Genomic DNA, 13,387 nt, shown 5'->3' with positions numbered 1-13,387 from the left:
GAGTAAATATTGCCATTATTAAGTAGTTTATGTATTTAATTATTGCTAATTAACATTATCTAAAATTTATGTTAAAATAGCTAACAAACTAAGATAAACTAGCACGTTAAGTCTGTGTCTAGGAGGAAACATAATCAAAGAAGGATACTTTTAGAGTGCTTGTCATGCATCCTGACGCTGCACAATTCAAAGATGAGTGCTTGATCCCTGCTCTCAGAGAGCTCAAAATCTACTAGGGGAGCCAAAGGAACAAACAATGAAATTCATAAAATGATAAGTATTATAGCAGAGTCATAAAGAATTTGGGGAAAACAAAACAGGTAACAATTAACACGGACCAGGCAAGTTCAAGAGGTCAGACTCTTGATGACATTCCCCCACAAATTCTAAGCAAGACGAGGAATGGGCTCACAGAATAAGTACTCATGGCACTCTGATCAGAGAGAGAGGTGGATCTATTGGGGTATGTAGAAAACAGACAATTTGGAATTCAGTGACAAACACCTTTTTTTCCTTACTCTTTATTTTAAGTAAAATAAGATAAGAGAGCATTCAGGTAAATCACCAATGACTTACAAAAATAAGTTGTCAATGACACCTTTGATTTTTTTCAAAAATGTCATGGAGCTTCATTCTTTCTCAAGACTCTGAAACAACTAATAACGAATGACGAGTCTCAATCAGAGGAAATATCTACTACCCTCTTCATAGCAGGATCAAGGCACTGAATCCTCCTAAAGAGGTTTCTGTAGTTAAAATAGCAGTCCATAAAAAGAGTTCATTCATGGTATAATATCAATTCAACTCATTGACCAAATTTCAGTTCTGACATTCATTTTTTTCTAAATTATCTTTTCACTTACCATCAGGATTTCGATCTGTCCATCACAGGCAATGCAAAAAGAAATGGGCAGGGGAGAAAAAAAGTAACAAATTATTGTGGTAAAATGACAACACAAATTTAATACACATCTGTTTAAAATGTAAATTAAAATATTCAAGATTCTCACAGACAATTTAAATGGCACTCCAAAAAAGATGTCAATTCGCAATTGAAGAGTATAACATGAATCAGTGAAATATAACAATATATTTGCACTTCCATTCTCAGAAGTTCATAAAAGTTTGTTATTCCAGTGTAAATGTAGCAAAAAATTAAAGATATACAATCTAGCCAAATAGCAAAACAGACTCTAATATGTAAATGATATCAAGAACATTAAACGAATTTTTGGAAAAAAAGCTGAATGAAAGGCCAAATATATAATATTAATATTTCAAGTTAGTCTTGCTGACATTATAATTTCAGTCGGTAGATAATACTACGGAGTAATGTCATTTTTGGGGTGGGGGGGGCTTGTTTTGGTATTCTTTTACTTTTACAGACTTTTTTAACTTTAATTTCTAAGTACCTTTCAACCAATTAATGCCTATGCTCTTTAGCGTAGCAATAATTTATAATCTTTTAAATTCTGTCTACAGAAAAGCATAATAACCAAAAATGGCATGTGCAACCATAAGTTCATGAACTGACTATACAACTCTATTATAATGTATTTTTAAGCATTTTGTCCACTTGCTATGTAACCCACTCCTCTATTTTAAACTTATTTTCAAACAGTGTCACTACTTTTCCTTGAAAACAAATGAAATAATTAGTTGAATTAAGGCATCGACAGTCTCTACAACTGCTATTCAAAGTGTAACAAGAATAAAAAGTATAACGATGCCTATGATTACTGAGATGCTCAATTAATGATAAATGATCTAGGGAGTTTAGCCAAATATTTCCTACTTTTTTATTTCACAACTCAAAATTAAAATAACATTGAAAATTTCAATATTCTTTTCAGAAATACCCAACTAAAAAGCCCATCATTCCTTGATCCCATAGGAAGTTTTGTATTTCTTCCTAAAGTCAGCTTTCTCAAAGCCATTTAAATATAAAATACTTATGTAACCTCAAATTTTGAAAATATACATAAATGGTTAAAGTGGTCACCTCCACTAAAAACAAATTTTTTAAAACAATTTAAAACAAAATAACTTACAAAGCAGAAGAAATAGATTTTGAAAACACATACTAAAGTTATAAAATCATTTCAGAGCACAGAGTCGTCAAGGCACAAGCCATAAAAGTCACTTAAACAAAATAAAAACTACAATTGTCAAAAATATTGCTAAATATGCAAGGTGGCATCAATGAGCGGGAAGATGTATAAGGTAGTTCTAAAACTTTCAAAATTAAGAAAACTGTATAGAAATGTTCAAAAAACACAAATGTGACATTGTCAAACACCCTATTATCAGTTACATAATGTTTACAAGTTTTTTTTTAAAAAAGTAACAATTAATTATTCTTATTCTACCAATCAACTGATTGTCAAACTGTTACCATGAAGAATTCACAACATAGGAAAATAAAACTATAAAACTGGACCCAACTAAGTTGAAATTCACAATAATTGAATCTCAACTGAACTAAAGAAAACTTCTTAATCTAAAGTGATTCTTGAATAAATATAGATCGAATTTTAGTAGACGTGTTGTTAAATACTTTAACATGTAAGATACTAGAGTTTTATTTAGTCACTAAGATAGTGTCTGAAAACTCTTAATATCAGGGTAATCCATAACAGCCTTTGTCACTAATTCAGATTAGCTTTTTCTCTTTAGTTCAAATACATAAAGTCAGGGACTAGTTACCATCCTTCTAGTGGGAATAAAAATATATCATATTTGCTATTAATTGAAAAGAGAGAATTAAACATTATATGTGGAAATCAGCTAAACAGATATGACTAATTATTCATAACACATAAAAGTAATTTGGACATACAATTTTCTAATACCTAAAAAGAGCATTTTTTCATATAATAATATTTTACAACATGTTTTCCCATCTTAAACGTTTAACTTATAATTCCAAACATTTTAAAGGAGTAATTGGATTTGTAAATTCATGAACAACTGTATGTTTACCTGTTGGTCTGGAATAAGAAACAACAGCATTTCCCTCCAATTCAGGTGGTGTATAACTTCCCTTTAGATAAACAGAAAAGGCTACTGTTCTAGTCATCTCTGGTGCTATATGCAAAGTAAAAGGAAGACAAGTTACATAATTTTGGACAATAATCATTAACAACAATTAAAATCAGGCATATACTGCTCTCCAGCTACTGTCCTAAACACTGTATGTGGATTAACTCATTTAATCCTCACAATAACCCTATAAGGTGGGTATTTTGTGTGTGTGTGTGTGTGTGTGAGGAAGATTAGCCCTGAGTTTTGCTAGAGGAAGACTGTCCCTTAGCTAACATCTGTGCCAATCTTCCTCTATTTTTGGCATGTGGGACGCTGCCACAGCATGGCTTGATGAGCAGTAAGTAGGTCTGCAACCAGGATCTGAAGCCACAAACCCCAGGCCACTGAAGCAGAGTGTGTGAACTTAACCACTACACCACCAGGCCAGACACCTAGATGGGTATTATTATTGCCCCATTGTTTGTACATGATGAAACTGGCTACAGAGAGATTAAGAAGCTTGTCCAAGGTCATATAGCTACTACAGAGCTGGGAACTGACTCCAGAACAAGAGCGTCTAACATTCTACACACTGCTTATCTTTACTCAGATGAACAGGTAGCATAAATAGAGAAAAAGGTACACAAAAGGGCAAGAGAACTGGGAGGTGGAGATAGCACTTTATCAAGGCTAGAACACAAACTGCAGGGGAAAATGGAAGGGGGGACTGGATATGGATATAATGTAACTGCAGCGACTTAGCAGACTGCGCATAGCCTTCTATTTGCATGTATCTGACCTCCAACCGGCGTTAGAGAGCCTTAAGAGGTTTTTAAGTGGAAAAATAAATTGTTTAGAATGCTTTAGAAAGACACATTGGAAGTATTGTGAAAAATTCGCAAATAAAGTGAGAATCCAATCGTTGGATACCACTTACAAGGTTACTTCAAACATTCATTCACTCATTCAGTGAATAATTACTGAGTTCCTACTATCTGCCAGGCACTCAGCTAAGGGTTGGTTATACAAAGGCAAAAAAGAGAGAGATGTTCTTGACTTCTTGAATAAGAGAGAGGATCCTCAACTAAACAGCGGCAGTAAACAAAGAAAAAGACTTGAAAGAGAATTCAGAAATCATTTTAACAGGCCTAATGACAACTTGGATGTAAAAGGTACAGCATGAGAGAGTCTTTGTAAAGAAATCTCACTAAAAGTTGCCATTTACGACCTGTCTACTATTATAGGCATTATTACAGATATCTTACATAGGTTCATTTTCTAATTAAATCCTCAAAACAGTCCTACAAAACAGGTGTCATTATCCCCTTTTGGTAGGTTAAAAAAACTGAGGCTCCAAGTAATTAGTAAAGTAGTTCATCCAAGGTTACACATCCAGAGAGTGTCAGAGCCAGAATTCAAATTCAGGGCAGACTCCAAAGCCAATATTCTTTCTTCAAACATTTCTGATTCAGTAAATAGCTCACTAGAGAAACACCAATAAAGAAAGCCTTCCAAATTATAGTATTTAAGTACAATTACAGGTCCATCTAGTTAAGGGAAACACTTGGAAGTCTGTAATTACTTCAACTCAACAACCATTCATTGAATCTCCATGCTTGATGCTTGGAGGGAAAATATAAGCAAAACAACACAATCATTGATTTCAGGAAGATACCAGTCTCAACATTCAGGCAAGAAACATAGCCATGAAAAAAACACACTAATAAAAATTTTTTTAATTTAAAAACAACTCACACCATGATAAACTGTAAGCTATAACAAAACATTTACCCATAAATTCAAAGGTGAACTGATCACGAGTGAGTACTAAAGGTGGTTGCACGTAGACTGATAATTTGGCTTTTTGCAATGCCACGCGATTCTGTAGTGTGACCTAAGGAAACAGAAATTGTCATTAATACAAAATAAAATTTCATCCAAATTGATAAGAAGTGCACAACTACTTAAAAAATTACCAGAAAATAATTAGAAAATATTATCTAAGAAAAAATAATTTAGTCACAAAACATAAAATTAACGTTAAGTATTAGATTAAAATGTTCTATCCACTTAGAAACTGGGCAAAGGAGGTGAATAGACTTTTCTCCAAGGAAGACATACAAATGGCCAACAATCACATGAAAAAATGCTCAATATCTTTAGTCACTATGAAATACAACTTAAAACTACAATGAGATACTACTACACATCCACTAAAATGCTATAATCAAAAGGACAGACAAAAATAGGTGTTAGCAAGAATGTGGAGAAACCAGAACCCTCATATATTGCTGGTGGGAATGTAAAATGGTACAGCCACTCAAGAAAACAGTTTGACAGTTTCTTTAAAAATTAATTACAAATTTACCATAAGGCCTTTAAATTCCATGCCAAGAGAAATGAAAACATATGTCCACCCAAAAACTTGTACACAAATGTTCATAGCAGCATTATTCATAAAATCCCAAAATAGAAGAAACCTAAATGTCCATCAACTGATGAATGGATAAATAAAATAAGGTATATCCATACAATGAAATATTATTCAATAAGAAAAAGAAATGAAGTACTGACACATGCTACATTTACACAGGTAAACCTTGAAAACATTATGCTAACTAAAAGAAGCCAGTCACGAAGAACCACATATTGTATGATTCCATTTATATGAAATGTCCAGAATAGGCAAATCCACAGAGAAATAAAATAGATTAGTAGTTGTTTAGGGATAGGAGTGGGCAGAGAGGGGGAAGGGACAGGAGGTGACAGCTAATGGGTATGGGGTTTCCTTTAGTGGGGACAAAAATGTTCTAAAATTAAATTGTGGTGATGGTTGCACAACTCTGCAAATATACAAAAAATCATTGAATTGTACACTTTGACTGAATTATAAGGTACATGAATTATATCTCAATAAAGCAATTTAAAAATGCTCTATCAAAAGCAAAGAAAAAATCTGCCCTCGTGGCTGGTAAATAAATATGTCATGAAATATTAAATGTGTTTATTCTTCTTTTCATGTATAGATGTGGCATCATGAATTACTTATCCAGTATCAGTCTATTACCTTTTGCACAAGTTAATTATTCTCTAAAAATTTCCTTTCTAGGTGGATATTTACTAGTCTAGACACATTCAAGGCACTACATTTTCTTCCATCACTTAACACAAAAATATACAACATAACTAATTCTGGAAAATATCAAAGAATGGCAATATTTACTGCCACATTTCTAAGCTGGCTGCAATTCCAAACTGGTGCCCTTGCTTGGTGATGATAAGAAAGTCTTCCCACACCACTTAGAATCAATAGCTAAGAACTCTGGGGTAACTGTTTGCCTGGGAAATAGGGTGGGTGTGGGTGAAAAAGGCCAGGACTTCTCTCACTCACCCTGAGGAGGAGCGTCAGTAGAAACCATTAGGCCCAAGGATCTCTACTGGGCCACAGGGCTAAGGGGGGTCATTTTCAGGCTATCAAAGAAAAAGCTTAGAGATCTGGCTTCCATTAGGCATATTCTCTCTTTGGATTTTGTCTCCTAAAAGTCCCAGCCTCTTTGAATACTCTCCTTTGGATGAGTCCATCCACATGGCTGGTATGGTAAGCCAGGCTTATCACAGTTACCTGCCCAGGTAGGGTTTCTAGACCAAAAGCGTCACAAATCTCTAGGGGCAGACCTCGGTTTGGTATTCTTATAGCTGCCTAAGTGATTCCTATGTACAACCAAAGTTGAGAACCACTCTTTTGTATGGCCCCTTTGCTACGGAGCAGTTCAGTCTCGTTATTAGATTCTAGTATACGAAACAGATACATTTCATTACTAACTGACATAATGCAAGGGTATACTTATTTTTAAGAAAAGTAGCTTTGAATTTTCTCTTAAGTAAAAGGCATGTATCACCTACTCTTTAATTACATATAAACACACACATACTATGGAGAAAGAAACAATATACAGAAATATACAACTGGCCCACAAACAATATACACATATAATTAGATTCAGTAAATGCTTTGTACTAATTTTAAGTGATACGAGTATTCTGTACAACTTGAAAATAAGTTAAACATAAAGATCTTGACCTGCAAAGTAAAATTTTTAAAGGACAACTTTTGATGCAAATAAACAGTAAACATAGCAAATGAACAACGAATCCTCTATTTTACTTTGTAAGCCCTGGGAACACGTGGGAGAAATCAGCAAGCCACAAACAAAGCTTCCTTAATGATATCTGACCATTATAAACAACATAATACCTTTTTAGTAAAACCTTGATGGTAACTGTGGGAAAAAGAAACTCCACAAGCACCACAGACAACATTCTTTCAAACAGCTAGTCCACTAAATAAACAGGACACAATTTAAATATTTTACTGTTAATAATAATAATACAAAGCTAGTCTGTATACATATCTTTAAACATAATTAATAATATTAATGATAATAATCATTAGCAGCTTTCTATATTCATGGAACCATGCTAATGAATTATTTATGTGCATTATCTCATTTAATCTTCACAACATTGTGAAATATGTACTATCATCAAGTAACATTTTACAGGAGAGAAAACTGTGGCTCAGGGAGGCTAAATAAATTGCCCAAGCCCACTCTGATTACAAGTGGAAGAGCTACAGCTTCACTTCTGCCAGAATCCAGAGCCCATGCTCTCAATCAACTGTGGTTAAGTCTCAAGAGAACTCTTCAAATGAAAAAGTATCCCATTTTACAGTTTTAAAATAGAGGTTCAGAGAAGCTAAACAACATGCCCAAGACCATCAAGCTAATATGTGCAAGAGAGTTAAAAACTATGACCAAGGAACGTCCCACGAGAGCTCAGTTTTAAAAGTGAAAATGAAAAATCCTTAAGGTAGTAATAAGCCATTTGTAAGAGAGCAGACATTCTGACTCTGCCTGGCATAACAATGTCTACTTAGACAACAATCGCACAATTTTACATTGTTACAAGAAGCGTTTGTGTTTGGTTCAGATGCACGATCGTGATAGCTCTCACACACAGATTTACTGAACCCCAACAATGGGCTAGGCACTTTCAAATGTGAATCAAGGAGATGTATAATGAAAATAACTACAGTAACAAAGAAGAGTTGTGTTTGAGCCAAAAAAAGAGTTAAAGGCTTGGCAAGATCATAAACCTCATATTTTAGGAGAAAAATAATTATAGAATATTAAGGGGAAAATATAAAACAATAATATGAGAATTTTCCATGCTATTTTCCACTTCTAACAAAATGAAATAAGATCCTTAGGAAATATAATAGCAAATTTTTATCCTAGATCTACAAACATGACTCCAAAGGCCAAGTACAAACAACGACCCTGCCTTAGTCGCCTGGAAGAGATGGTCACGCATCATGCACGCATACTCAAGGTAGCCACATCTTCATTCACTTGGAACGGATGGAAAAAATTTCTCAATTAACAGGATTTATTATGATGGAAACTTGCATGGTTATATATCTTGGCTGCTCTTGTTATAAAAGGCTATAAGGAGAGATTTATAACAGAAATTTGTACAAAAACTGTCAGACAGAATTAGGAAGTCACTGTGTCTGCTGTGTAAGTTCAGCTGATTCTGTGCAACCCTTGTGTGTTGCATTCTTTCTCATGCTCTTATAACAGCAATAAGGAAGAGAGCTGTAACTTATTCATTCTCAAATACAGTAAATGCCACTAATGAAGGAGAATTTTCCAGTAGTGCCATGCCATCATTTTAAGGTGGGTATTACACACAAAAGTCTAATACTGCATGGAAGGGGAAAGCGTGCTTACTTATAGCAATAAGCAGGAGGTGGGGAAAAAATTAGCATAAGCAATGTTATCTGGGTTAGGTACCAGAATTCTTTTTGCAATTTATAGTGTGCTCCTGAATTATTATGTGTATGTATCTGAACAATATCACTAGTTAGATATAACAGAGCTTTCCCTACGCAAAAGTCTACAGATCATTCCTGGAACTCAGCATGGTTTTTTTCTTCTTAAGTGTTTGATTTCTTGCCACCAATGCTTTCCCAGACTCAGAAGTATTAATGAGATAGAGCCTTTGATTGGATAGGGGAGAGTGAGACTGGGGAAAAATCACCCTTGTTTCCAGTGGCAAGAATCCAAAAAAATTAGCTTAGGAAACTGTTATAAGATTGGGCTCCCTTCAGCTTCTACCAAAGATCCCCACACTTGGGCCACCCGCTGGGTCCAGTGTAAGCGAACACAATTGGTAAAGCCTGGTGCCCTGTCAAGCCCCTCCAAGGACAGCAACCCATAATCTAAGAAAATATAAAGCCCCGTCCAAGTTTTGACTACGAGAATCGCCAAGATCCACAACTTTTCCTGGCTCCAGGGTCTGGGCAGTGATAAATATTTTCAGCTTAATAATGTGCTGACTGATTACCACACTTTAATCTAAATGCCTTAAGAGGGTTCCACATCTGAGTTCTAGTTCTAAAATTCTACAATGACAGGACTAAAAATCTTAACCAAAACTACATCCTTCATATTCTATTTTTTTAGGACTATCAATTTGTCACTACTCTAGTTTGTGGCTTCTTCATTTAATATTTTCTTACTATAAATACATCCATTTAAAGCTAATGTTATGGCAGATAGATGACTGGGAATTCTTTTCAAACACACACATAATCATACAAAGTGGAAAGATATTATTAACATTCATATGATTCCCCAATATATGTATGATGCTGCAATCAACTGGTTGGCCTATTATGAATGGTGATGACACAATTCCTTTAGCATATTTAAAATGATAATTTTGCTTCTAGAAAAAGACCCCAGAACATAGTACACATTTAAATAATGGTAGGAATGAGTCGTGACAATTGTTTATATTACACACATATTGCTATAAAGGCAATTATCAGTTTTATATTTATAGGAAACAACGAAGATTATCCATTCACTACCCAAAGCTAGGGAAAACTTACACATTTCAAGTGTTTTACATTTCCTAAGCTAGTTATAGGGTGACAACAGTGACAGGTGTGATGAAATGTGTAACATTCTTTGCAACCATGGTACAATACCTTCACTGTGACTGAACGGACAAGGTCAGTTCCCACTTCAACATCAGTAGCTTGCTGTAAACACAGAATTCAGAAGAGAAGAAAGGAAAGAACAGTTTCAATATTAGACGTCAATTAGTGACCACAAGGGAGGCGATATATACTTCCCATCACCAAAATAGGTAACTAACTATAAAGGATTTATCACTCTAATGACAGATTAAGAGTCAATGTGGCTTTCTGGAGGCCTTCATCTGGAAAGTCATGAGCTAATGTTAAAAAACCTATCCCCCACAAAAGGGGAGAAAAGGTCAGCTATTTTATTATTAACTACTCTATTGCCAAATTTATTTAAATGTTGAAACTAATTCTATTAACTCGTTCTTTATATTATATAGAAGAAGGCCTCCTTGTATTTTCTAGATAAACATGTCACTCTTTTAGGTCCTTGTATTTTCAACTTGCCAAAGGTATGTTTTATTCTGATTAATAATATGTATCCAAGATATATAACTAATGATATAAAGATTGAGTGGCCTTCCACCTAGAAAAAAAATAAAAGTAGGAGTGTATTTTTTTTAACTAGCAATATCATAAACTAGTTCACTCTTTGAGCATCAGCCTGGGTTACCTGGTCCTACCTCTTAAAGAATTCAGAGTATAACATAATAGAGCAAACACTTCCTTATAACTTATAACTTATTTTTTAGAGTGGCAGATTGAGAGGAAAAAAATGCTCACTCTATGACAGAATAAGACCAAGGGGTAACATATTTTCTAATAATGCCCATACTAATTCCTGGGGAACAATTAAGATCATAAAGTCTCTATCCAACAAATGAATAGATCCATTGTGCCTTAAATTAACTTATTCAAAATTTTTTACTAAGAAAAACTAAGCCACTTCTAAGCAAGGGGATTGCTATGATGTAATGGGTATCAGTAGAATTAAGGGTTGGAAGATTCATATTCTATTTATGACTCTATAGGAAACCATACACGAACCCTGATCCAACTTCTCAATCAAGAAGATAGGATAGCAATGCTCGTCTCTGCTACAAAAGATCCTATTCTAATACAAATTATATTATTTTTTGGATATGTGCTTTCATAATAATGATTCAAAATAAAATATTAAGCCAGGCTTTTTGCTCTAGTATTACCCAAAATCCAGGAAATGTTTTACATTTAGTTGTCCACAGATCTAAAAGAGAAACCAAGATCTCCTGTTTCCTGCTCTTTTCAATCCATGTCTAAACACCTAGATACTTCAAGGACAACAGTCTTTTAAGAACATAAAATTATACCCAGAGAGAAATGGCTATAGGAAAACACTATGGCACCACAGCCACATAAATCGTTGGGCTAATGTTTTCCAGTGGGATGAATACGATACTCTCAAGAATCTCTTAAGAAGGAAAAAATAGTAAGACGGGAAATGAAGCTGGAAAAAGACACCTAGTAAAGAGGAAACAGCACTCCAGGTTACCAACAGGGAAATATATATTACAATACAGTGCTATTACACAAGGCCTTGTCCTACAAAGATCAAAAGTTGCTAAAGAACAGAAAGGGAATTCCTCATTCCAAATAGCCTATGTTTAAGAGAACCTAGAAAAAATTATATAAGTTGCCCAATGGAAAAAAAGAATCATTTCCAAGGCAAGAAAATGTGTGTACATTTGTCAGCTAACTAAGCAGAAATGTTCCACTCAGACTACACCCTTCAGGTAGAGTGAGAAATGGTGTGTGCTGAATGGCCAACGTTTCAAACAGTGCCTCTTCTATGCTACTCAGCTGAGTGAATGTTTCTTTCATATACAGTCCTATTTTTTTTAAGTATATCCAACTTACTATACTACAGCAATGTTAACGTGATTTTTATCACAACTTGAGTTGGCTTTTTATGCCAAGATTAATTTTTGAAAACATGACAACTACTTACTATATTATGCTCTAACACCAAATATCAGAGTCATTTCCTAGGCAAAATTATATAACACGAACTTCAAATACTATCACTTCAATCACTGCCTAAATTGACCAACTTTTGGAACAGACACAGAGGAATTTAATAGATTTGCCCAAACTGCAAGCAGCGAGACCATGCAAGCAGTCATAATCTACCAAGTGCTCACAGAAGACTAAACGAGGAGATAGGGTAACATAACCATGGACAGACGCCCTCATCCTTCTTGTTTCTCAGCTCTATTCACTCATTCATAGAGCAAATATATACTGAGCACCCATTATGTGACAAACACTAAGGATATGGCAGTGAATGAGACAAGCAACGGAATGAAGGTGGTGGTAGTGATGGTTGTGGTGCTGGTGGTGGTGGTGATGACTATGATGATGATGATGACAACAACAATGTTGGAAGAACTAAATTGTAATTTCATTATTATAGTGACGTTGGTTAATTATAACAATGCAACAAAGTAGATTTTATTATTATTCCCATTTTACAGATGAGAAAATTGAGACTAGGAAAACTAAATACCTTTCCTGGGTCACACAGATAGAAATGGGGGGAAAATAATTCCTGGCCCAACTGTTTACTTTTAAACTATCCCCCGACCACAATCACCATAATGTCTTGAAGACTATAAATTACTAAACCCCGAGGTAGGCCTTCCATAAACATTATCTCATTGAACCTGCAACAAAAATCTTGTGGGATCAGTATTACACATCTGGATTAGGATTATCTGAATACTCTGGTACTGAAAAAGTTAAAAAAAAAGAAAAGGTAGATTCAGAATAATGGCAAGAACTCCTTCTACTCTTCTCCCTCCCTCCCCTTTTTTTATATAGAAATCCTGCCTAAAGAACTCCTTACTACACTGAGGCTAAAAATGGTTTTTTTAGATAGTAACAAAGACTAAAAGTTGCTATCCTCTCTAAAGTTTCTATCTAGAGGCCCAGAATTTAAGCCAATACATTTTGACCAAAATTCATCAGAGTCCACCGCCATCATAAACCCTTTTAAATCCTGAAAATATACCTACAGACACTGAATCAAAGTTAGGAGAAACCATGGCAGAAACTTTTAAGTCATCTTCTTTCTCAATCATGGGCCAAACACCTGTAATTTAAAAAAAAAAAGAAAGATATTTAATCATAAAGTAGACCTACTATATATAATTTTTTAAGGTTTATCTATACCATATATCAAAAGAAACCCATAAACATACACATAGTTTGAAAAAACTAATGCATTACAGAATTAGAAGCTTGATGCTAATTCTTTTCCCTCTACAATATTGTACAGAAAACTTGTCTCTTTCTCCAAAGATATTAGGTGAGATGTAACTTAATGACTGA

At 34.5% G+C, this 13,387-nt stretch overlaps 1 protein-coding gene across 7 annotated transcripts in view; it reads right to left on the bottom strand.

Annotated features, from left to right (window-relative positions):
• Nucleotides 1-13,387, bottom strand: part of BBS9 (Bardet-Biedl syndrome 9) — a 422,371-nt gene that overhangs the window by 240,858 nt on the left and 168,126 nt on the right. For all 7 annotated transcript variants that reach the window (XR_011539202.1, XR_011539203.1, XM_070616207.1 and 4 more), the window contains 5 exons: nt 13,072-13,148; nt 10,082-10,135; nt 4,816-4,918; nt 2,983-3,087; nt 864-878 (listed from right to left, as the gene is read on the bottom strand). Coding sequence is in view for 5 of the 7 variants with exons in the window: in XM_070616207.1 (XP_070472308.1) it covers nt 864-878; nt 2,983-3,087; nt 4,816-4,918; nt 10,082-10,135; nt 13,072-13,148 (354 nt within the window). In the remaining 2 variants the exon portion in view is untranslated. The remainder of the gene's footprint in view (nt 1-863; nt 879-2,982; nt 3,088-4,815; nt 4,919-10,081; nt 10,136-13,071; nt 13,149-13,387) is intronic.

Source organism: Equus przewalskii, chromosome 4 (assembly GCF_037783145.1).
Source record: "Equus przewalskii isolate Varuska chromosome 4, EquPr2, whole genome shotgun sequence".
NCBI lineage: Eukaryota > Metazoa > Chordata > Mammalia > Perissodactyla > Equidae > Equus > Equus przewalskii.
The sequence above is the reverse complement of the archived record's forward strand: the minus strand, read 5'-3'. Positions and strand labels throughout refer to the sequence as shown.